This window comes from Aethalodelphis obliquidens, unplaced genomic scaffold (assembly GCF_003676395.1).
Source record: "Aethalodelphis obliquidens isolate GAN/ISIS:26980383/991018 unplaced genomic scaffold, ASM367639v1 scaffold72, whole genome shotgun sequence".
Lineage (NCBI taxonomy): Eukaryota > Metazoa > Chordata > Mammalia > Artiodactyla > Delphinidae > Aethalodelphis > Aethalodelphis obliquidens.
In genome coordinates, this window is record NW_020838016.1 from 200,737 (window position 1) to 224,208 (window position 23,472).

Sequence of the window (23,472 nt, forward strand, 5' to 3'; positions counted from 1 at the left end):
TCGCATGCCGCAACCAAAGATCCTGCATGCCGCAATGAAGACCCTGCACACAGCAACGAAGATCCCGCATGCTGCAACTAAGACCCCACATGCTGCAAGTAAGATCCCGCATGCTGTAACTAAGACCCGATGCAGCCAAATAAATTAATTAATTAATATTAAAATAATAATAATAAAAAGAATTAGTGGAATAACTAGAACATAAAATAACAGTAGTGTGAAGTAAACACATTGAGACCTCATTAAAAATTAGGTGTTTGCTGTGTATTTTACATGAATTATCTCATTTGAACTTCATAATAGTCCAGTGAGGTAAGTACTGTTATTCCCACTTTGTAGCTGAGGAAAATGAAACTAAGAGAGTTAAAATAATTTAACTGTATCTAAGCTTGGTTATAGTCAGTAGCAGAATTAGGATTTGATCTTTACTCTTAACTATCATGCTGGAATCCTTTTTATGCTCTTAGTTTATTCCAGCAGTCAAAAGACAATCATCTTGAGACAGGAAGTATTTACTGCTAATTTTAGTACTTACTTTTTTTTTTTACCTTTTTTTTTTTTTTTCACAAACCCTTGTGTCGAGGGCTGACTTTCAATAGATCGCAGCGAGGGAGCTGCTCAGTACTTACTTTTAAATGCTAAGTTTTATCATTTCAAATTTATATTACAAACTTGGGGGAGGAAGAATGGATGTCATTTGCTTTTTAAGAAGGAGATCTGTGACTTTTTCTCTCAAAATTACCTTGTGCAGTACTATCTACAGTTACTTGTTAGGCAGATCATCCACGAAGTCTCATCAGACCCAGGAGAAATTATCACTTCTGCCCTCTTATCACGAGATTCCTTTCTGCCTTAAATTTTAAAGGCTATGGTTTTTAGTTCTTTCAGTGTTCAATGAGTACTCTTTATAAATGACTTGTGTGTGATGCCACTGCTTATGAATTATCACTGTTTTTAATCAATAGCCCATGCATGATGACTATGACTTAAGACAAGAACAGCTAAACAAAGCTTCTCTTCTCTCTTCAAAGAAGTTTCTGGAAAACTTACTGGAGAAATTTAATTCCCATGTGGTAAGTTATAATTAAATTTGTCTTAATGAGAGATACCATACATATTGAAAGGTATTGTGCAAGTACAGCATGGACAGTTTTTTGTTTTGTTTTTAAATTGTGGCCCTCAACTTTTGGTCAGTATTGGTTTAGCTTGGACATTAATAATAAAATAATCTGTTTTAGGACTATATCCATTTATCTGGAAAGGATAAGTTGCAAAGCCTTTAAATTTTTACAGTTATATCACAGATTTTTGCTTTTTTTCTCTCTCTTTAAAAATGTCATTATGAAATAAGTTGCTTAAAAAAAAACTGAGCCAAATCTTTGTTCCTCAGTCATTAGTAACAGTTTTGGAGATAGGCAGTAATATAACATCTAGAAGGAATATGAACAAATTGCCAGAGTTTTGCAAGTGTTGTCCAAGATTGCTTATTATACAAATACACATTAACCTTAGTTATATATGTTTGAGGAGTCTTGGTTCTCTAGAAATTTGACAGAATTTTAATTATTTTCCCTTTGAGATATGGTAAGCACTGTGGATTTGATACATTAGTAAAACAAGTACTGCTTCCAGTAGTACTCAAGTTAAGAGTACTTTGAAACTCATGTAGGGAAATTAAATGTTTACTTCTAACATATAGAATAACAGAAAGAAACCCATTACTGCTATGTTTTAAGTGAAGCTCTCTGTACTAAGCCAAGGCAATATGTTACTTTGTTTCAGGATCATGGGACTGGTGCCCTAGTTATTAGTTCACTCTTGGACTTCCTTACTTTTGCCCTCTGTGCTCCATATAGTGAGACAACAGAAGGGCAGCAGTTTGATATGCTCTTGGAGATGGTAGCATCCAACGGAAGAACACTTTTTAAACTCTTTCAGGTGAGAGCTTATACTTTTATCAGATCACAACTAATCTAAGAGAACCACTTTTTGGGTCAGTTTGTTTTTAAAATAGTACATGTATGCTTCTGTGGTAATATAAATAAATATAGCCTAAGTACATTATCATTTTAGGACATTTAATTCCATGAATTTCATTGTGTTTCACATAGAGCTCTGTTGATAGCCTTTGACCACTATTTGACACTGTTGCCCATCTTTTCCATCTTAGAAGTAGTGAAAAACTCATTTTTTTTCTGTGGTAGACCCAAAGTTCCCTTTTGTAGTTTTTTGTAGTTCCCTACAAAATTTCCAAATAATAAGATGAGCTTTAGCAGGGCTGTTCGTAAGCAATTGAAAATACTTATTTCATATAATACCATAATATTTATTATGTACATGTGCGAATATGATATTTATAGTTTATGTTTATATTATAAATGTTGATTTCTGTTATTTTAATACCATAGTTATTTGATATCATTTCAGTAAGTAGAATATATATTCAAATAAGTGCCAGCTGTTTTCTACTACTATAAACTCAAGTATGTGTGAAGCTATATTGTAAGAATACCTAACATTTTTAAACCAAACTGTGAACTGACTTTGAGATGTAGCCTTTACTAATTTTATGGCTTTTATACCCTGCATAAAATTGTGTATCCCTCTTAAGAGCAACAGCTAAATATGTTGGGATAAGATTCTTTTATTCTATGATACTTTTCTCTCCCTATTTTGAAGCATCCTTCCATGGCAATTATAAAGGGAGCTGGATTGGTTATGAAGGCAATAATAGAGGTGAGAGAACAATTTTGAAATGTTAAACTTACTTGAATGTTGATTGGCTATTTTAACTTGGGCTGACAAAATTACCTTTCAGTCTTTTATGGAAAATATGCAGTTTTTCTGGGTAAGAAAAGTAATTTTAAATCCTTAGATTAGTTTTAAACTAGTTGCAGAAACAGTCCTCAATAATAAACTAAGAATTTAAAGTTCTTAAGTGGATTTAGAGCAAATGAATCTTTCTGGTCCTCCATTATTTGTTTGGTTTACTTTAAAAGAAAAGTTAGCATTTTTTCTCTCTTCCTCTTTTTTTGGGGATGGTGGTGGTGATGGTATTGAAACTTTAGGTACTGAGTTTATATGGAAATCTGTTAATGGAGTTAGTTTGTAGCCAAGTAGTATCAAATAAGTATGGTAACAAAAAGTTCCTCATGTTAACCTGCATATGTAATTAAGCTCTAGAGATCAGGACATACTATTGGTGGACATGAGCTATTGCTTCTCCAGGATAGTTGCTTTAGCCTTATATGTTTTCTGGAAGATGAGATGGGGCTATGAATGTGAACTTACATACTGGATATTTACAATATCAATCTAATGGCTTTTGAATTCTTGTATTCTTCTATTGTCTTAGTAATAATTTGGTTAAAATGTAAGAGTGTTTGCTCCTTTTATCAAAAAATTCTGCCATTATTGCTCATAAATATAACAAGTAGCTAAATAATAAGCACAGAATTAGTATACTCATAAGCAGCTATTAAAAAAATTATATATAGACATTAGATTGATTGGAACATCAAGGTTTATTTGCATTTTTAGTGTATACATGCAGCTAAAGACTAATTTTCCCCCTCCAGCTAATGGGTTCTATGCTCAATATTAGCTTCCAAAGTAAGTACCACATCTCTCACTTACAGAGCTTGAAGTAACCAAGGACAGTTAGGACTGTGAGACCATACAAAAGTATCTTCCTGACCTTGATCCACTAATATATTGCCATTCATTCAGAAATATTTAATGAGTGGCAGGTATAACCAAAAAACCAACTTTGACTTCATTGCAAGCCACATGTATCAGATTCGTAGCCAGTGACTACAGCCAGTGTCTGTGTAAGGCAGGCTTTATTTATTTACACTGAAATCCTGGCAGGTATCTTAAATTATTGTTTTCTGATTGCGAAAGCAGTATATGATCTTTTAAGAAACATTGGGTTGTTCAGAAAAAAACAAGAAAGAAATAAATCACCTGTATTTTTACCATCCAGAGACAACTGCTATTAGTATTTTGGTAAATTTCCTCTTAGACCATGTTCAAAATTATATATGTACATATACATACTATGTATATTTTATATACATACTACATGTTCATTTATGTCAAAATGATATATGTACGTATTCATACTGTGTATATTTGTATACTTACTGCATATTCAGTTATTCTATTTACTTGTACTTTTTTTCAATAACGTGAGCATTTTTACTTTTTGACAGGTTGTCTTAAATATCACACTGCTTGCTTAATTCATAATTCTATGATTACCTTTGATTAATAGTTCTATCTGTCCTACCCTTTTGTCAAAGTGGGTCTAAATAAGCAGAGTGACATCAGAATAGAAAGAACTACCTCAACATTACATCATTCTTTAAAAAAGATAAAGAATTGTATTCACCATGAAAATGAATATATCTTTAATAACAAAAGCAAGCCAGGTTTGCAGATGTCTTTGGTAGGAATTGCTGATTTCTGTGAGTCACCTCTCCCCTTCATTGGCTGATATTATATATACTAAGGGAACGAACCTAATTTTAATATTAAGCAAAGTATAATTCATAAGATAAATTTATCTGGGAACATTTAAACCTCATTCCAAAGGCAAATAATTTTTTTAAAGTGACTTATACTACTGTTAGCTTATGTTATTTTTGGATAATTGAAGTGGCATTTTTAATTTCTATTATATTGTATACTGAATAATTTTATCTAGAGATGTAAAATTAGTTTTACAAAATCAGGATAGCTTGCTTTAGATTGTTGCTTTAGGGATCATCTTGCCCTTTTTCCAAAGGAAGGTGACAAAGAAATTGCTACAAAAATGCAGGAGCTTGCCCTAAGTGAAGGTGCCTTACCTCGACATTTGCATACTGCGATGTTCACAATAAGCTCAGATCAAAGGATGCTTACAAATAGGTAGGTTAAATTTAATTTGCTATAAGTTAACTTGCTGTTTAGAGAAGGGGTTCAGATATTATGTAAAACAAACAGAATAAGTCTTTGAATTACACAGATGTTTCATTTTCTTTTGATTCACCTAGTTCTTTTCCTTTCCTTATGGAAGGATTTTACCTAAATGATCATTGTCCCTATCCCTGCATAACTTGGGAGGAAAAAAATAAAACTGCTTTTTTTCCCCCCACTCTGCTCATCAGGCTCTATACCCATAGTCATGGGACTGGAACATGGAAAAGAGTGCCTAGTAGCTTATGGAACTAGAGCCACATGTCCCCAGGGTTTTTCTCCTTTTATTTCTTCCTGACCATCTTGCATGTAGATGACCCACCTAGACAATTTTCAGATAATTTTGGTCAGTTAGGTACTCTAAGAATAAAGAAAACTTTAATATCTAACCAGCCTAATCTAAGCCTATCCTAAATCTCTTGTAGTTAAACAGTTTTCCCTTTGGCAAGTCTTTTTTTTTAAATGATAATCCTTCAAATATGAGGAAACACATAAATCTGTTTACTCCAGGCTATATGAATTCCAGCCCTTTTAATTTTCTTTATAATTTCTGACATGTGATCCTTTCCTATATCCTTAGCATACCATATTATTACTCATGACTCATATTAGTTAAAAAATATATATAATAAATGTTTTAATCATGTTCTTTTTGACCTTTTGAAATAACAAATTGCTGACTTAGGGCTTACTTTGTTATGGAAATATAAATTTCATTTTTTTATCCCCTGTGTTCGGTTATTGGATGTTGTAGTATGCTGCCCTGCCAATAGTTTTCTGCTGTTTATACTATTATAAGAAGCTATCTGCATCCCTTACTTGTAAATGTTAGTCACAAAAGTAGTCTTCTGTGTTGCTTGTGAGGATAAAAAATATAAAAGGAAGGTTATTTCCTTGGCCTACTGCCTTATTAGCAATGCTAAGCACCATCTTTCGTTACACTAGAAACTATTTGATGTCTAATTCTATTAAACCCCTTCATGTTAGCCCTTTGCTTCTTGTGTTCCTTTTTATTATAATCAATTGCGTTCCCTACTGTGATCAATCACAATATTGAAAAGCTGTCAAATTATAGAAATACTACTTTTCATTTGCATTGCTTTATCTTTTACAAATTGCTGCTATAAAATGTTATCTCTTATCCCTAATTAAAACCTTTTTAGGAATCATTGGTATGATACCTACCAAATGCCAGTGAAGGAAATTACAAGTGTCATTACTTCAATATGTTAGCTTCCAAATAGGCATAAGAGTGAACAGTTTTAGTAGTTGTGTGTGTGTGTGTGTGTGTGTGTGTTTGTGTGTCAGAACAAAGCACAATTTGGGTTTTCCTATTGAACTTTTTTCTTCTGGGAATATAACATATAAATACGTAAGCCTGTAGATGGTTATTTGGTTATTCCCCTCACAGATTTCATGCGCATTCTTATTGCAAATGGCAGTTGAATCCTTATCAAAGCACAGAATGGTCTGTGGTGAATAAAATATATACCCTGTTTGTGAGGAGCTTCCAGTCTGTGTAGCAGATATCATCGTGGGGATTAAGATTAATAAATGGCTAAGTTACAGCTTCAACGTGAATCTTAGATTTTCACTTTGAACCGAAATGTGCTTTTAGCTCAAAAGTGCTCTAAGTCTTTGTTCAGACTCCAAAACTGAAAATATTTTCTCTCTCTGACCTTGTCAAAAAGTATATATTAGAACATAGTTGACTTTTGCTCATGTTCAGAATTCCAAAGAATTCCAGAATGCTCTGGTCACTATAGCAGGATTTGTTATACAAACTTAATTATATTATCAAGTCTAATTGTTTCCCTATCTTTAAAAGTGGTAAGAACCTACTTCTTCATGTTCAGGTCCATTGAAAATTAGTGAGTTCATCAAGGAAGCATTTTAGTTTGGAGAAAATACTAAAACGTTAGTAGTATTTGAATTAACTATCTCATACATCTCTCCAAATTAAAATATTAATTTTTAGTATTTAACATCAGAATGATTTTTAAAACTTTTTATTGGAGTATAGTTGATTTACAGTGTTGTGTTAGATTCAGGTGAACAGCAAAGTGAATCAGTTATACATATATCCACTCTTTTTTAGATTCTTTTCCCATATAGGTTATTACAGAGTGATAGAATGTTTTTTTGTTCTTTTTTTTTGTTTTACTGTAGTCTTATTTCTTATATTTTGTTCTTAAAAATTCCTTTTTGTTCTACCTGAGATAAAGAAGCAAACCTTTCTCAACGTCTGCTTTTTTCAGACAGCTGAGTAGACATTTAGTGGGACTCTGGACAGCTGATAATGTAACTGCAACAAACTTGTTGAAACGCATTTTGGTAAGTCAGTTGAATAACTGGAGAAATGTATATATTCTTGCCCAATAAAATTTCATTGATAAGTTGTCTATACTGTTAAGGGTTTTTTTAGATTATCTGTTTGTTTTTAATCTAAAAGATATTTATCAAAGGAGTTGTCATATAATAAATGCTATGCTTAATAGCTAAATCATAGTACTAATTTATTTGGGTTTTGAAGGCTAGGTTTTTTTTGTGTGTGTGTGCAGTTGTTTTGAAAATGGACTTTATATCTTGTTTTTTTTTTTTATTTTATTTTTATTTTTTTTTTATCTTGTTTTTGATTGTTGTTTTTAGCCACCAGGCTTGCTAGCTTACTTGGACAGCTCAGATCCAGTTCCTGAGAAGGATGCTGATCGGATGCATGTTAGAGATAATGTGAAAATAGCAATGGTAAATATGCTTGTCCTGAGTATCTTTTCGGGATGAAAGAGTACTTTTTTCTGAAACACATGTTAAATAGTAGTATTCTTTTAAAATTATTATTATTAACAGCTTTATTGAGGTAAAATTTACATCCCCCAAATTTTAACCTGTTTTTAGTGTCCAATTCTATAATCATTACATTTATGCAGTTATCACCACAATCTAATTTTATGAATAATAATAATCTTGTATTTTTTTTCTCTAACTCAGCATATTGGTACATTCACGAATGGATTTTTTTTTTAATTTTAAATGTATAAGGTGATATTTTGCACATAATATGTAATTGATAAATGTTGGTGAAGGTGATAATGTTGGTGGTAAACGTTACTGAAAAAAATAATTTATGTAGGGCTTTTTTTCTTTACAGAGCTATCTTAATTATTAATGTTGGGCTATCTTTGAGAAAATTACTTAACATCTTTCAAGATATGCTATTATAATAATGTCTTATATGTGTTCTTTTCCTGTCTTCACCCCACTTCTGTCTGTACCCATCTCCCACTTAATATCTTGCCATCCCTCTAAAAGGATTCATCTTGAAAACTAGGTAGAAAAGTTTAAGATTTCTTGGACAAAATGTATAATTTGTTGTAGAAATTTTCACCTTGTTCTTTCACTATTTTTTTTCAGTATTCATTTAATCATGTAAAATAGTGCAACTTGGCTTTAATTAGATTTTTAAAATAAATTTGAAATTATAGGACTGTAATGGAATTCAACGTTATTTTATAGGATCAGTATGGAAAATTTAATAAAGTTCCAGAGTGGCAAAGACTAGCTGGTAAAGCTGCTAAAGAAGTTGAAAAATTTGCCAAAGAAAAAGTGGATCTTGTGTTAATGCATTGGAGGGATAGAATGGGCATTGCACAAAAAGAGGTAAAAATAAAGTCTTCTTCCGAATTTCTAGCACTTCCATATATCCTAGATTACTTCAATTGTTGCTGTTCACAAAAATGGTACAGATACTTTTGACCGAACACCTGAAGAAATGTCACTTAATTCTGATAATATTTTTATATAAATTTTTCTTAATTCATAGTTTTATGAGTCAGTGGTTAGGATTTTAGTTAGTTAATATAAAATTCCACTCTTTCTTACATAAGTTTCTTCCCATAACTTCCAGTTTCCAGACTTTTAAATTCATATGTATCTTTTTCCTTCCTTCTCTGAACTTTGTTTTGTAGCTAGACAAATAAAGTTGCCCTTCTTGTTTAGCTTTTTTATTGAGAGCTAGCTAGACAAGTATTTTGAAAATAAGATTCACATTGTTAAAATTAAATTTACTATATGTACTTAAATTTCAGTATTATTGCTCCTCAAATCAAAATCAGATCTGAAACAGTTTTAGTCTCATTTTTCAGCATGTGGTATGTGCTGCAGAACCTAATTCCAGTAATATTCATCCTTCTATCTAGGATGGAGTGTGCAGTGGTTAAGAATGATTTAAGGTTTCATGTAAAAGTTGACTTGATCTCAGTTTTTGTTGACCACACTTATATTCTTTCCCTTTAACCATCTCTTTATTTATGGTGGCTATTTTCTTATTCAAGGAAAGTAATATAAGTAACTTTCTGAAACAAACATGTTTCTTTTGAATTTCCAGAATATCTAAACATAAGGCATCAGGTGCAACAGAACAGAAATATTATTATCTTGTGTATCTATCTGAAATTGATACCAAAATTGAGTTCTTTAGAAGTTGAGCATAATGAATTAATGCTAATTTGTATGAGTGACATATGCACTATAAAGAATCATTAAACAGGCTTTCAGAGGTCTAGGATAGTAAAGAGAATACTGAACTTTGAATTGGTTAACCTACATCTGAGCCTGGTTCTGTCACTTACTACTAACCCATATGGCAAGTTATGGGTTTTCAGAATTTCACTTTCCTCTTTCATAAAATCAGAATTAACAGTACCTCCCTTCTCTGTCCTTTGGGGTTGCTTTGATGTACAAGGAAGTCAATAATAAAAGCACCTATAATAAAAGACAGTGCATGTCTTGTCATGATAATATTGCTGTAGCATTTGAAAATTGAAAGTCTGTAGATATGAAATGAATGATTTTCACAGTTGTTAAAAATTACAAGCTTTTGGCTTCAGGAAGTTAAACCCATTTCTGAAATAACAGTTGTTTCAAGCTGTTGGGTATAATTATACTGAAAATAAGTTTTTGGCATCAGATTTCATATATAACATTTATCCAGCATACACTTGAACACAAAGCTATTTTAGCTAGAAATGTGGATAGCATCTGTTATTTAAAGATAAAAAATTCAGAGGGAAAACAATGTATTTTTAATATCAATAATGTTTTATTGGTCTGTTGGTTTCATTTACATGAGGTGTTATCTAAAGTGCTGAGCAATTATTTCTGCCAGGATACTGTTTTCAACATTAATTTCTTTATGAAACAGTGAATAATCTTTGTGACTATTTTATTCGTAGAAATATTAACACCAAAATATCTAATTAATGAACCTGTGCTTTAGCTAAAGTCTGAAAATTAACCATTGTCTAGATTAACTGTTAGTCTTAAAATGAACTGCATTTCTTATATAATCAGAATGTTTAGGGAGTCAGTTCCATTTGTAGCTAATGTTCTTTGTTGGATTAATAATAACCTTTGGCTAATGTATAAAATTGCTTTTTTTAATTTATGTTATTTTCAGTTTATGGATTTGTTTAGCCAGTTAGAGCTTTTAACCTAAGTCTCTAAGTCAGTCAGCTTAGTTTATGGAGAGCTGGTTGTCCTTTTTCTGTATAGTGTTTACATTTTCATAACTCTAGACTCCCAGCTTTTTGTCTTGAAGGCCGAGGAAATTGAAGAAAGTAGTACTTGATTAGAGGTTTTAAGGAAGGGTTTGTCATTAAAACTAAAAATATGAACTATTTATATACTTTGTTCAAGTCACCTAACATTAGTTTTCATGATAGTGTACAGAATTAAAATTTGTAGGGAATATTTCCTTAATTAATCAATGTTTTACATTTCAAACAGCATTTACTTTTTAAAATTTACTTTACCTTTTTTCTTTCTGTGATATCTAGTCTGTTTTCTTGCTTTATTTTATATGATTTGCCACTTCTTAATGAAGTTACAGACTTTCATGTTTTAATCTATAACTACTTTCTACTTTTCGCTTCTGTCACATTGAGGATTAGAATTTTCATGACTGAAATATCTACACGTTTTACTCGGAGCAAAGATTCTTAACCTCCAGTCCATATATAGACTTCCAAGAAATCTTTGAAATCTTCCCCTCCATTGTAAACCTTATGTATGTGTCTTTCTCTGGAATAGGACCATAGCTTTCTTTGAATTCTCAAATGGGTTTATGACTGCCTAAAATTTGAGTCATAGAATTTAGAGAAGCAGGTGGGCCTTTTTCTGTCTTAAAGATGATTTATACTGGTGACATCCTTGTGGAATTTGTATAATAGAGATAGCATAGCAGATGTAGGCTCACTCTCTTATTTTTATTTCATTTAAATTTTTTTTTTCCTTTTTTACAATTAAATTCAGGACAGAAACAATATGGTGAGTTTAAGTCCCTGCTACATGTGTGAAATGCATTAAACTGCCTGCATGTGGAGTTGTCTTTGATATTCTTTGTCTAGTAAATTAAAGTCTCACTTCACATGTGTCTGAATGTAGATACTTATTTCTTGTGCATTAGCTATTTCAATTTATACTTGCTCCTCTTGGCTTTGGTAGCAATTTAATAACCTATAATCTTTTGTGTTTATTGTTTTGCCATGATTTTTGTATTAACTGCATGTAAATGTTTAAAATAAGTCACCTCTTTTTGACTGTTACAAATTTTATTAGTCATCATTGTAAACTTTAACAAAATTTGGATTTAAAACAATAACTTTAGGCTACACGGAAAATATTTCAGCTACACTATAGAAATATATGCTGGCAAAGTATTATATTGTGATATAACCTAATATTCTGTATTCATATTTTATAGATTTTGTTTCATTAATTTTGTCTCTGCCAAAATTTGATGAAGGAAATGTTTCTCATCACTTACAAAGTGATGATATTCTGACTGAGCTTGTTTGGTAGCTCCAGATTGAGCACTATGAAGTTTTTTTCTTTTCCAGAATATAAATCAAAAGCCAGTAGTTCTTCGAAAGAGAAGACAGAGAATAAAAATAGAAGCAAACTGGGATCTCTTCTATTATAGGTAAACTTTAGGCCTCTCTTCCAATTAATTAAATTTGGTATTGCCAGATTTAATTTTTGGACAGTTGTTTTTTTGTTTTTGCCTGAATCTAGTGCTTTATGCTACAGGTATTTTTATGCTCTCAGGGTCAAGAATTATAACTGTTAAGATTGGTATGATTAGTGATGCTTTCATAAAATTAAGACCTTTTATAGAGTGTTGGTAGTCTGACGAGCCAAAGGTACTTTTAGCATTTTATTAAGGCTTAGAGATGGTTACTTTAAAACACTTTATCATGGCTTAGAAATAACTGTATTATAACTTCTTTCAGCCTTGTTGGAAATAGAGTCTTTAAAGCGTTGGATGATGAAACCATAAGGAGACTTGTGGGAAATGGGTATCCAAGTTAGCTGACCTGATATACTTTTCCAGCCTTTCTAATATGGTAACCCTTCCTCCCCATCTACTGCTCCCACCACCTCCCCAGCGCCCTCCACCTCAACACCCTCCCCACACACACAGTCATACACACATAGAAGGACTTTGGAACATTTTGGGGAGTTTGCAAAAACTTTTTTGAGATAACTCACAATACTCAGTCTGGAAGCTGACCTATTGATTATACCTTGGTTAATAAGGGAAAATATGTGCTTTGGGAACTTCCCACAGTACTTTAAAAGTATAGTATATATATAATACAGCCTTCAGAATATGCCTTGGTTTTCTTCCTCTGGAATCCCTCAGTTGTGTTGTCCTCCCTAGAATTCCCTTGGAATTCTGGCATCAGACTTTTTAGAAGGATTGCAGTTTGAAAGTGAATGGGTATAAAGCCCACCCACCCCAGTTTAGACTTGAATTCAAATTTATTATGATAGTTAAATAATTTCATGAATAAAAGGAAGGTATTTTGAAAATATCAATCAGAGCTTGACAGTTTAGCAGTATTTTTTCTTGGGTAGTTTTTAAGGTTCTAATCTAGAATGTTGCTCATCCCACACATTTCATACTCAATTATCCAGAAATTCTTATCCCCAATATGTAACTTGATATCTGTTTATAATTCTTTTCTGACTGGAATTTATATTAGCAATAAATATTAAAATTGAAATGTCAGTTCCTTGTTTTAAAATCCACACAGATTTGTCTTATAGTTTGGCTTCATTTTTTCCCCCATTTTATAATGAAAACTTTTAAACATACAGAAAAGGTGAAAGAATTTTACAATGAGCACCTGTATACCTGTGACTAAAATTCTACCATTAACCTTTTACTATACTTACTTCACACAGTAGATTTTATTTTCTTTCTATGCTTGCTAAAGTTAATTAATTCCACTGTTTTGTTACTTATTATAAGTTGTAGTAGGGGAGATTTATAGATTTTTAAAACTGTTTATTGCTTCCCACTATTTTCTGATTACATGTATATCTAGGTTTGGTCAGGACCATGCCAGGTCAAACTTAATTTGGAATTTCAAAACACGAGAAGAATTGAGAGATAGTCTTGAATCTGAAATGAGAGCATTTAATATTGATAGAGAGCTTGGTAGTGCTAATGTGATCTCCTGGAACCACCATGAATTTGAGGTAAATTTTAATTTTCGTAATATAGTAGTTTTTTTTTGAAGCATGTATTAGTTTTGGAGTTTTTCTTTTTTTTTTAATTTGTAGTTGTTTGACATATATCTTTACCTTTCACTCATAATTTTATGAAGGAAATATTAGAAAACTTTCACTTTGCCTGAGACAAATGAAAAATTAATTTTGTTTAGTACCTCAGCTTTGTATGTGAAAATCATGTAGGAGTCAATAAATTTGATCCTGTGCATTCTAGATCTGTTCCTTGCTTTTTTTCCCCTTTAAATTCTTTATTGAAACATAGCCTGTTCTTATTTCTTTTAGCTTGTTTAATAGACTTTTTGTGGTAATTTGATTCTGAATGTGGCCATTTTTTTGCTGCTTAATTAAAATACTGATGTGAAGAATGACAAAGTAAGAACAAGAAACATGTTGGTGTAGATAATCTTGTGTGTGTGTGTAAATTTTTATTATAGGTGTAAATTTGAGCATGTTTGTGACCCTGCCGGCTTTGCTGTTTAACCCAACTGCATTTCTTAAACATGTTAATGATTTGTTTTTGCTCATTCCCACCTCTTTGTGAAAACTTTCTTTTCTTTGGTTTTGGGAGTCTGTATTCTCTGGGATTTTCTCCTTCACTGTCCATTCCTCCTCCTTTGCTCATTTTTCCTTATTGCCCCAACTGCTAAATGCTGGTTGGCCCTGAAGGACCAGTTCTTGGGCTTCTTTTCATTTATATTTATTGCCTCAGTTATCTCATCCATTCTCATGGGTTAAATGTTTTTTATTTGCTGATGGCTTCAAGATTTTTATCTCCTGCTTAGACTTTCTTTCCTAGACTTCATACTTTTACCTTATAAATTGGATATCTAATAAGCTTCTAGAACTTCGCTGTAAAACTCTGCTCTGGTTCTTCCCTCAAACCTACTTCACTTTCAGTCTTTCTGATCTTAGATAATGGCTATTCCTTATTTTCTAGTCAAAACCTTTGACATCATCTTTTTTTCTTATGCCCCAAATTCGGTTCGTCAGCAAGTCCTATTCAGTGCACCTTCAAAATTTACCCAGAACCCAGCCCTCTTCTCTCTATGGGATTGTAGCAGTTTCCCTGCTTCCACCATTGCCTTTCTGTAATCTGTTATCAACATAGTAGCAGTGTGATCTTGTTATAATGTAAGTAGATCTTGTCCTTCTCTGCTCCAAGCCCTCCCTGGTGCTCTTATTGCTTCCCAACTCACTTAGTGAAAAGCCTGGGTCTTTAAAATAACTTACAAGGCAAGATCTGTAGCCCCAAAATCCAGCCATTGTTTCTTTGATCTCATCTCCTAATATTCTCACCATTGCCTGTAGCCACACTGGCTTCCCTGAAAACACCAAATTCATGTTCTTAATTCAAGGTCTTTCTACTTGATGTTCCTTCTGCCTAAAATACTCTTTTCTACAGAGAGCCTCATTTTCTTCAGGTCTTTTCCCGAAGGTTGTCATCTGAGTGGGCCTTCCCTGGCCACCCTGTTTAAAAATATAGCCCTCTTCTCTCTCTTTCTCTCTCTCTCTCTCTCTCTCCCTCCCTCCCTCCCTCCCTCCCTCTCTCTCTCTCTCTCTCTCTCACACACACACACACACACACACACCTGGCCACCTTGTTTAAAAATATAGCCCTCTTCATACACACACACTTACACTCTCTCTCTTTCTCTCTCTCTCTCTTCCCCCGCTCCCCGCTTTATTTTACTCCATAGCACTTACTGTCATCCAACTACCATAAGTATTTTACTTTTTTATCTGCTACGTCTGTAAGGATAGAACTTTTTACGTTTGCTTAATGCTATATCCCTGATGACTAGAACAGTACATGGCACATACCTTATATTCTTAATAAATGGAGTTGAACAAATTAAAACTCAGAATTTATAGGAAAAAAATGAAATGGATATACATATATATTTGATTTTGTATAGTTTATATTTTTAGTAAACAGCTGTTTTAGGCTTTGGAAAAAGAGTTTTGATAATCTAGTCAAGAAATTCCTTTTTACAGCTGCTTGCAAATCTTTGCTTGAGACAAACCCCAGTTCCCAATCAAGGGCTACTCCCTCACATATCACTTCCAGTGTGTAACCTGGAGTAATTGTACATACAGAGAGTGAATACTGTATAAAAATGTACCATAAAACGTAGTTGATGTGTTGGGAGATCAGGGAAGACCTGAAGTGCCTTGTGTGAGTTTGGCAAGCTGTGTGTAGTGTGGGATCATTTACTTCTTGCTTGATTGTAGCCAGCTGAGAAGGGAAGGAAGCACGTTATCCTTTAATGGTGTTTTTAGTGTTTTCTTCCCTTAAGTCTTCATGGACACCATATAGTCTTGTGACAGTTTTTATCAGCAAATTTTTTTTTTTTTTTTAACATCTTTATTGGGTTATAATTGCTTTACAATGGTGTGTTAGTTTCTGCTTTATAACAAAGTGAATCAGTCATGCATAAACATATGTTCCCATATGTCTTCCCTGTTGCGTCTCCCTCCCTCCCACCCTCCCCATCCCACCCCTCCAGGCTGTCACAAAGCACCGAGCCAATATCCCTGTGCCATGCGGCTGCTTCCCACTAGCTATCTACCTTACTGCGTTTGTTAGTGTGTATATGCCCATGACTCTCTCTCGCCCTGTCACAGCTCACCCTTGCCCCTCCCCATAACCTCAAGTCCATTCTCTAAGAGGTCTGCGTCTTTATTCCTGCTTTACCCCTAGGTTCTTCATGACATTTTTTTCTTAAATTCCATATATATGTGTTAGCATACGGTATTTGTCTTTTTCTTTCTGACTTACTTCACTCTGTATGACAGACTCTAGGTCTATCTACCTCATTACAAATAGCTCAATTTCGTTTCTTTTTATGGCTGAGTAATATTCCATTGTATATATGTGCCACATCTTCTTTATCCATTCATCCGATGATGGACACTTAGGTTGTTTCCATCTCCGGGCTATTGTAAATAGAGCTGCAATGAACATTTTGGTACATGACTCTTTTTGAATTTTGGTTTTCTCAGGGTATATGCCTAGTAGTGGGATTGCTGGGTCATATGGTAGTTCTATTTGTAGTTTTTTAAGGAACCTCCATACTGTTCTCCATAGTGGCTGAACCAATTCACATTCCCACCAGCAGTGCAAGAGTGTTCCCTTTTCTCCACACCCTCTCCAGCATTTATTGTTTGTAGATTTTTTGATGATGGCCATTCTGACTGGTGTGAGATGATATCTCATTGTAGTTTTGATTTGCATTTCTCTAATGATTAATGATGTTGAGCATTCTTTCATGTGTTTGTTGGCAGTCTGTATATCTTCTTTGGAGAAATGTCTATTTAGGTCTTCTGCCCATTTTTGGATTGGGTTGTTTGTTTTCTTGTTATTGAGCTGCATGAGCTGCTTGTAAATTTTGGAGATTAATCCTTTGTGGGTTGCTTCATTTGCAAATATTTTCTCCCATTCTGAGGGTTGTCTTTTGGTCTTGTTTATGGTTTCCTTTGCTGTGCAAAAGCTTTGAAGTTTCATTAGGTCCCATTTGTTTATTTTTGTTTTTATTTCCATTACTCTAGGAGGTGGGTCAGAAAGGATCTTGCTTTGATTTATGTCATAGATTGTTCTGCCTATGTTTTCCTCTAAGAGTTTGATAGTTTCTGGCCTTACATTTAGGTCTTTAATCCATTTTGAGCTTATTTTTGTGTATGGTGTTAGGGAGTGATCTAATCTCATACTTTTACATGTACCTGTCCAGTTTTCCCAGCACAACTTATTGAAGAGGCTGTCCTTTCTCCATTGTACATTACTGCCACCTTTATCAAAGATAAGGTGTCCATATGTGCATGGGTTTATCTCTGGGCTTTCTATCCTGTTCCATTGATCTATCTTTCTGTTTTTGTGCCAGTACCATACCGTCTTGATGACTGTAGCTTTGTAGTATAGTCTGAAGTCAGGGAGCCTGATTCCTCCAGTTCCTTCTTTCGTTCTCAAGATTGCTTTGGCTATTTGGGGTCTTTTGTGTTTCCATACAAATTGTGAAATTTTTTGTTCTAGTTCTGTGAAAAATGCCAGTGGTAGTTTGATAGGGATTGCATTGAATCTATAGATTGCTTTGGGTAGTAGAGTCATTTTCACAATGTTGATTCTTTCAATCCAAGAACATGGTATATCTCTCCATCTATTTATATCATCTTTAATTTCTTTCATCAGTGTCTTATAATTTTCTGCATACAGATCTTTTGTCTCCTTAGGTAGGTTTATTCCTAGATATTTTATTCTTTTTGTTGCAATGGTAAATGGGAGTGTTTTCTTGATTTCACTTTCAGATTTTTCATCATTAGTATATAGGAATGCCAGAGATTTCTGTGCATTAATTTTGTATCCTGCCACTTTACCAAATTCATTGATTAGCTCTAGTAGTTTTCTGGTAGCATCTTTAGGGTTCTCTATGTATAGTGTCATGTCATCTGCAAACAGTGACAGCTTTACTTCTTCTTTTCCAATTTGGATTCCTTTTATTTCCTTTTCTTCTCTGATTGCTGTGGCTAAAACTTCCAAAACACTGTTGAATAATAGTGGTGAGAGTGGGCAACCTTGTCTTGTTCCTGATCTTAGTGGAAATGCTTTCAGTTTTTCACCATTGAGGATGATGTTTGCTGTGGGCTTGTCATATATGGCCTTTATTATGTTGAGGAAAGTTCCCTCTATGCCTACCTTCTGCAGGGTTTTTATCATAAATGGGTGTTGAATTTTGTCAAAAGCTTTCTCTGCATCTATTGAGATGATCATATGGTTTTTCTCCTTCAATTTGTTAATATGGTTTATCACATTGATAGATTTGCGTATATTGAAGAATCCTTGCATTCCTGGAATAAACCCCACTTGATCATGGTGTATGATCCTTTTAATGTGCTGTTGGATTCTATTTGCTAGTATTTTGTTGAGGATTTTTGCATCTATGTTCATCAGTGATATTGGCCTGTAGTTTTCTTTCTTTGTGACATCCTTGTCTGGTTTTGGTATCAAGGTGATGGTGGCCTCGTAGAAGGAGTTTGGGAGTGTTCCTCCCTCTGCTATATTTTGGAAGAGTTTGAGAAGGATAGGTGTTAGTTCTTCTCTAAATGTTTGATAGAATTCGCCTGTGAAGCCATCTGGTCCTGGGCTTTTCTTTGTTGGAAGATTTTTAATCACAGTTTCAATTTCAGTGCTTGTGATTGGTCTGTTCATATTTTCTATTTCTTCCTGATTCAGTCTTGGCAGGTTGTGCATTTCTAAGAATTTGTCCATTTCTTCCAGATTGTCCATTTTATTGGCATAGAGTTGCTTGTAGTAATCTCTCATGATCTCTTTTATCTCTGCAGTGTCAGTTGTTACCTCTCCTTTTTCATTTCTAATTCTATTGATTTGAGTCTTCTCCCTTTTTTTCTTGATGAGTCTGGCTAGAGGTTTATCTATTTTGTTTATCTTCTCAAAGAACCAGCTTTTAGTTTTATTGATCTTTGCTATTGTTTCCTTCATTTCTTTTTCATTTATTTCTGATCTGATTTTTATGATTTCTTTCCTTCTGCTAGCTTTGGGGTTTTTTTGTTCTTCTTTCTCTAATTGCTTGAGGTGCAAGGTTAGGTTGTTTATTCGAGATGTTTCCTGCTTCTTAAGGTGGGCTTGTATTGCTATAAACTTCCCCCTTAGAACTGCTTTTGCTGCATCCCACAGGTTTTGGGTCGTTGTGTCTCCATTGTCTTTTGTTTCTAGGTATTTTTTGATTTCCTCTTTGATTTCTTCAGTGATCACTTCGTTATTAAGTAGTGTATTGTTTAGCCTCCATGTGTTTGTATTTTTTACAGATCTTTTCCTGTAATTGATATCTAGTCTCATGGCGTTGTGGTCAGAAAAGATACTTGATACAATTTCAATTTTCTTAAATTTACCAAGGCTTGATTTGTGACCCAAGATATGATCTATCCTGGAGAATGTTCCATGAGCACTTGAGAAAAATGTGTATTCTGTTGTTTTTGGATGGAATGTCCTATAAATATCAATTAACTCCATCTCGTTTAATGTATCATTTAAAGCTTGTGTTTCCTTATTTATTTTCATTTTGGATGATCTGTCCATTGGTGAAAGTGGGGTGTTAAAGTCCCCTACTATGAATGTGTTACTGTCGATTTCCCCTTTTATGGTTGTCAGTATTTGCCTTATGTATTGAGGTGCACCTATGTTGGGTGCATATTTACAATTGTTATATCTTCCTCTTGGATCGATCCCTTGATCATTATGTAGTGTCCTTCTTTGTCTCTTCTAATAGTCTTTGTTTTAAAGTCTATTTTGTCTGATATGAGAATTGCTACTCCAGCTTTCTTTTGATTTCCATTTGCATGAAATACCTTTTTCCATCCCCTTACTTTCAGTCTGTATGTGTCTCTAGGTCTGAAGTGGGTCTCTTGTAGACAGCAAATATATGGGTCTTGTTTTTGTATCCATTCAGCCAATCTGTGTCTTTTGGTGGGAGCATTTAGTCCATTTACATTTAAGGTAATTATCGATATGTGTGTTCCTATTCCCATTTTCTTAATTGTTTTGGGTTCGTTATTGTAGGTCCTTTCCTTCTTTTGTGTTTCTTGCCTAGAGAAGTTCCTTTAGCAGTTGTTGTAGAGCTGGTTTGGTGGTGCTGAACTCTCTCAGCTTTTGCTTGTCTGTAAAGGTTTTAATTTCTCCATCAAATCTGAATGAGATCCTTGCTGGGTAGAGTAATCTTGGTTGCAGGTTTTTCTCCTTCAACACTTTCAATATGTCCTGCCACTCCCTTCTGGCTTGCAGAGTTTCTGCTGAAAGATCAGCTGTTAACCTTATGGGGATTCCCTTGTGTGTTATTTGTTGTTTTTCCCTTGCTGCTTTTAATATGTTTTCTTTGTATTTAATTTTTGACAGTTTGATTAATATGTGTCTTGGCGTATTTCTCCTTGGATTTATCCTGTATGGGACTCTCTGTGCTTCCTGGACTTTATTAATGATTTCTTTCCCCATATTGGGGAAGTTTTCAACTATAATCTCTTCAAATATTTTCTCAGTCCCTTTCTTTTTCTCTTCTTCTTCTGGAACTCCTATAATTCGAATGTTGGTGCGTTTAATGTTGTCCCAGAGGTCTCTGAGACTGTCCTCAGTTCTTTTCATTCTTTTTTCTTTATTCTGCTCTGCAGTAGTTATTTCCACTATTTTATCTTCCAGGTCACTTATCCGTTCTTCTGCCTCAGTTATTCTGCTATTGATCCCATCTAGAGTACTTTTAATTTCATTTATTGTGTTGTTCATCGTTGCTTGCTTCATCTTTAGTTCTTCTAGGTCCTTGTTAACTGATTCTTGCAATTTGTCCATTCTATTGTCCATTCTATCTCCAAGATTTCGGATCAACCTTACTATCATTATTCTGAATTCTTTTTCAGGTAGACTGCCTATTTCCTCTTCATTTGTTAGGTCTGGTGGGTTTTTATCTTGCTCCTTCATCTGCTGTGTGTTGTTCTGTCTTTTCATTTTGCTTATCTTACTGTGTTTGGGGTCTCCTTTTTTGCAGGCTGAAGGTTCGTAGTTCCTGTTGTTTTTTGTGTCTGTCCCCAGTGGCTAAGGTTGGTTCAGTGGGTTGTGTAGGCTTCCTGGTGGAGGGTACTAGTGCCTGTGTTCTGGTGTATGAGGCTTGATCTTGTCTTTCTGGTGGGCAGGTCCACGTCTGGTGGTGTGTTTTGGGGTGTCTGTAGACTTACTATGATTTTGGGCAGCCTCTCTGCTAATGGGTGGGGTTGTGTTCCTGTCTTGCTAGTTGTTTGGCATAGGATGTCCAGCACTGTAGCTTGCTGGTGGTTGAGTGAAGCTGGGTGCTGGCATTGAGATGGAGATCTCTGGGAGATTTTTGCTGTTTGATATTATGTGCAGCTGGGAGGCCTCTTGTGGACCAGTGTCCTGAAGTTGGCTCTCCCACCTCAGAGGCACAGCACTGACTCCTGGCTGCAGCACCAAGAGCCTTTAATCCACAGGGCTCCTTAATTTGGGATGATTCGTTGTCTATTCAGGTATTCCACAGATGCAGGGTATATCAAGTTGATTGTGGAGCTTTAATCCGCTGCTTCTGAGGCTGCTGGGAGAGATTTCCCTTTCTCTTCTTTGTTCTGACAGTTCCCAGGGGCTCAGCTTTGGATTTGGCCCCGCCTGTGCGTGTAGGTCGCCGGAGGGCGTCTGTTCTTTGCTCAGACAGGATGAGGTTAAAGGAGCCGCTGATTAGGAGGCTCTGGCTCACCCAGGCCGGGGGGGTAGGGAGGGTCACGGAGTGCGGGGCGGGCCTGCAGCGGCAGAGGCCGGCGTGCCGCTGCAGCCTGAGGCGCACCGTGCGCTCTCCCGGGGAGCCGTCCCTGGATCCCGGGACCCTGGCAGTGGCGGGCTGCACAGGCTCCCCAGAAGGGCGTGTGGCTAGTGACCTGTGTTCGCACACAGGCCTCCTGGCGGCGGCAGCAGCGGCCTTAGCGTCCCATGTCCGTCTCTGGGCTCCGCACTCTTAGCCGCGGCTCGCGCCCGTCCCCGGAGCTCTCTCAAGCAGCGTTCTTAATCCCCTCTCCTCGTGCACCAGGAAGCAAAGAGGGACGTAAAAGTCTGTTGCCTCTTCGGCAGGTCCAGACCCCTCCCCGGACTCTCTCCCTGCAGGCTGTGTTCACGCCGCCAACCTCAGTCCTCTCCCGGCGCTCCGACAAAAGCCGGAGCCTCAGCTCCCAGTCCCGCCCGCCCTGGCGGGCGAGCAGACAAGCCTCTCGGCTGGTGAGTGCCGGTCGGCCCGATCCTCTGCGCTGGAATCTGTCCGCTTTGCCCTCCGCACCCCTGTTGCTGTGCTCTCCTCCGCGGCTCCCAAGCTCCCCCACTCCGCCTCCCGAAGTCTCCACCCGCGAAGGGGCTTCCTAGTGTGTGGACACTTTTCCTCCTTCACAGCTCTCTCCCGCTGGTGCAGGACCCGTCCCTATCCTTTTGTCTCTGTTTAGTTTTTTCTTTTGCCCTGACCAGGTACGTGGGGGGTTCCTTGCCTTTTGGGAGGTCTGAGGTCTTCTGCCAGCGTTCAGTAGGTGTTCTGTAGGAGTTGTTCCACGCGTAGATGTATTTCTGGTGTATCTGTGGAGATGAAGGTGATCTCCGCGTCTTACTCTTCTGCCATCTTCCCGGAAGTCTCCTCCTGTTTTTTTTTTAATTTAATAAAGTTTGTCATTTAACATTTCAGCAAGGTGGGAGAAGAACAAACAGATCAATTCATCCATTATGCAGCTCAAATTTGAGTGTTCCTTACCTGTATACATTTTACTCTTTCATTTGTATTTACATTCCTCTTACATTTAACAATTTAAATTTCAGTGAACTGACAGAATCATTTCACCAATTTTTAAAATGGTCATCAGTGCTTGCTATAATTGCCTTAACTGTCAGTCATGCTTTGTGGATTAGAAAACTGGTTCTCAATAAGTTTACAAAACACACCCAGGAAATAACCAGATGAAAACCCTTATTTTTTGCTGTTACACGAGATTTCTCTATTGAATTCTAATTCACTCTTACTCCAGTGAACTGAGTACTTGTGGCATAGCATGTGTATTTTAGGCAGTTACATTTTTTCCTTCTTGTGTTCATGATGATGTGATTTATGTGAAACATCACTTACCAATTCTTTAGAATTTTTACTTAACTTGGGAGTATCATTTGGGCTAATTCTTTCATTTACTTCAATTTTTATGTGCATTCTTAAAGCTATGTATTAATCTGTTTGTGACTTAAAATATCTGCCTTTCTAGGGAAATTAAATAAGGTTTATCAAATTGCAGAGAATGTAAGACATTGAGGAATTGCAATAATTGACAGTTTTCTCTGATTTTCTTTGTTTACAAGATGACTTTATTTCTTTTTGGCTGTTGGTTGATTTTGTCCAGTGATGGTAATGTCTT

The 23,472-nt window shown here is 35.4% G+C and overlaps 1 protein-coding gene across 1 annotated transcript in view; it reads left to right on the forward strand.

Moving 5' to 3' along the window:
• DNAJC13 (DnaJ heat shock protein family (Hsp40) member C13) overlaps positions 1–23,472 on the forward strand; it is a 128,123-nt gene that overhangs the window by 41,736 nt on the left and 62,915 nt on the right. Inside the window, exons 14-23 of the mRNA XM_027091650.1 lie at positions 966–1,073; positions 1,783–1,938; positions 2,680–2,736; positions 4,790–4,911; positions 7,218–7,293; positions 7,609–7,704; positions 8,473–8,616; positions 11,269–11,283; positions 11,856–11,938; positions 13,350–13,527. Coding sequence (XP_026947451.1) covers positions 966–1,073; positions 1,783–1,938; positions 2,680–2,736; positions 4,790–4,911; positions 7,218–7,293; positions 7,609–7,704; positions 8,473–8,616; positions 11,269–11,283; positions 11,856–11,938; positions 13,350–13,527 — 1,035 coding nt within the window. The remainder of the gene's footprint in view (positions 1–965; positions 1,074–1,782; positions 1,939–2,679; positions 2,737–4,789; positions 4,912–7,217; positions 7,294–7,608; positions 7,705–8,472; positions 8,617–11,268; positions 11,284–11,855; positions 11,939–13,349; positions 13,528–23,472) is intronic.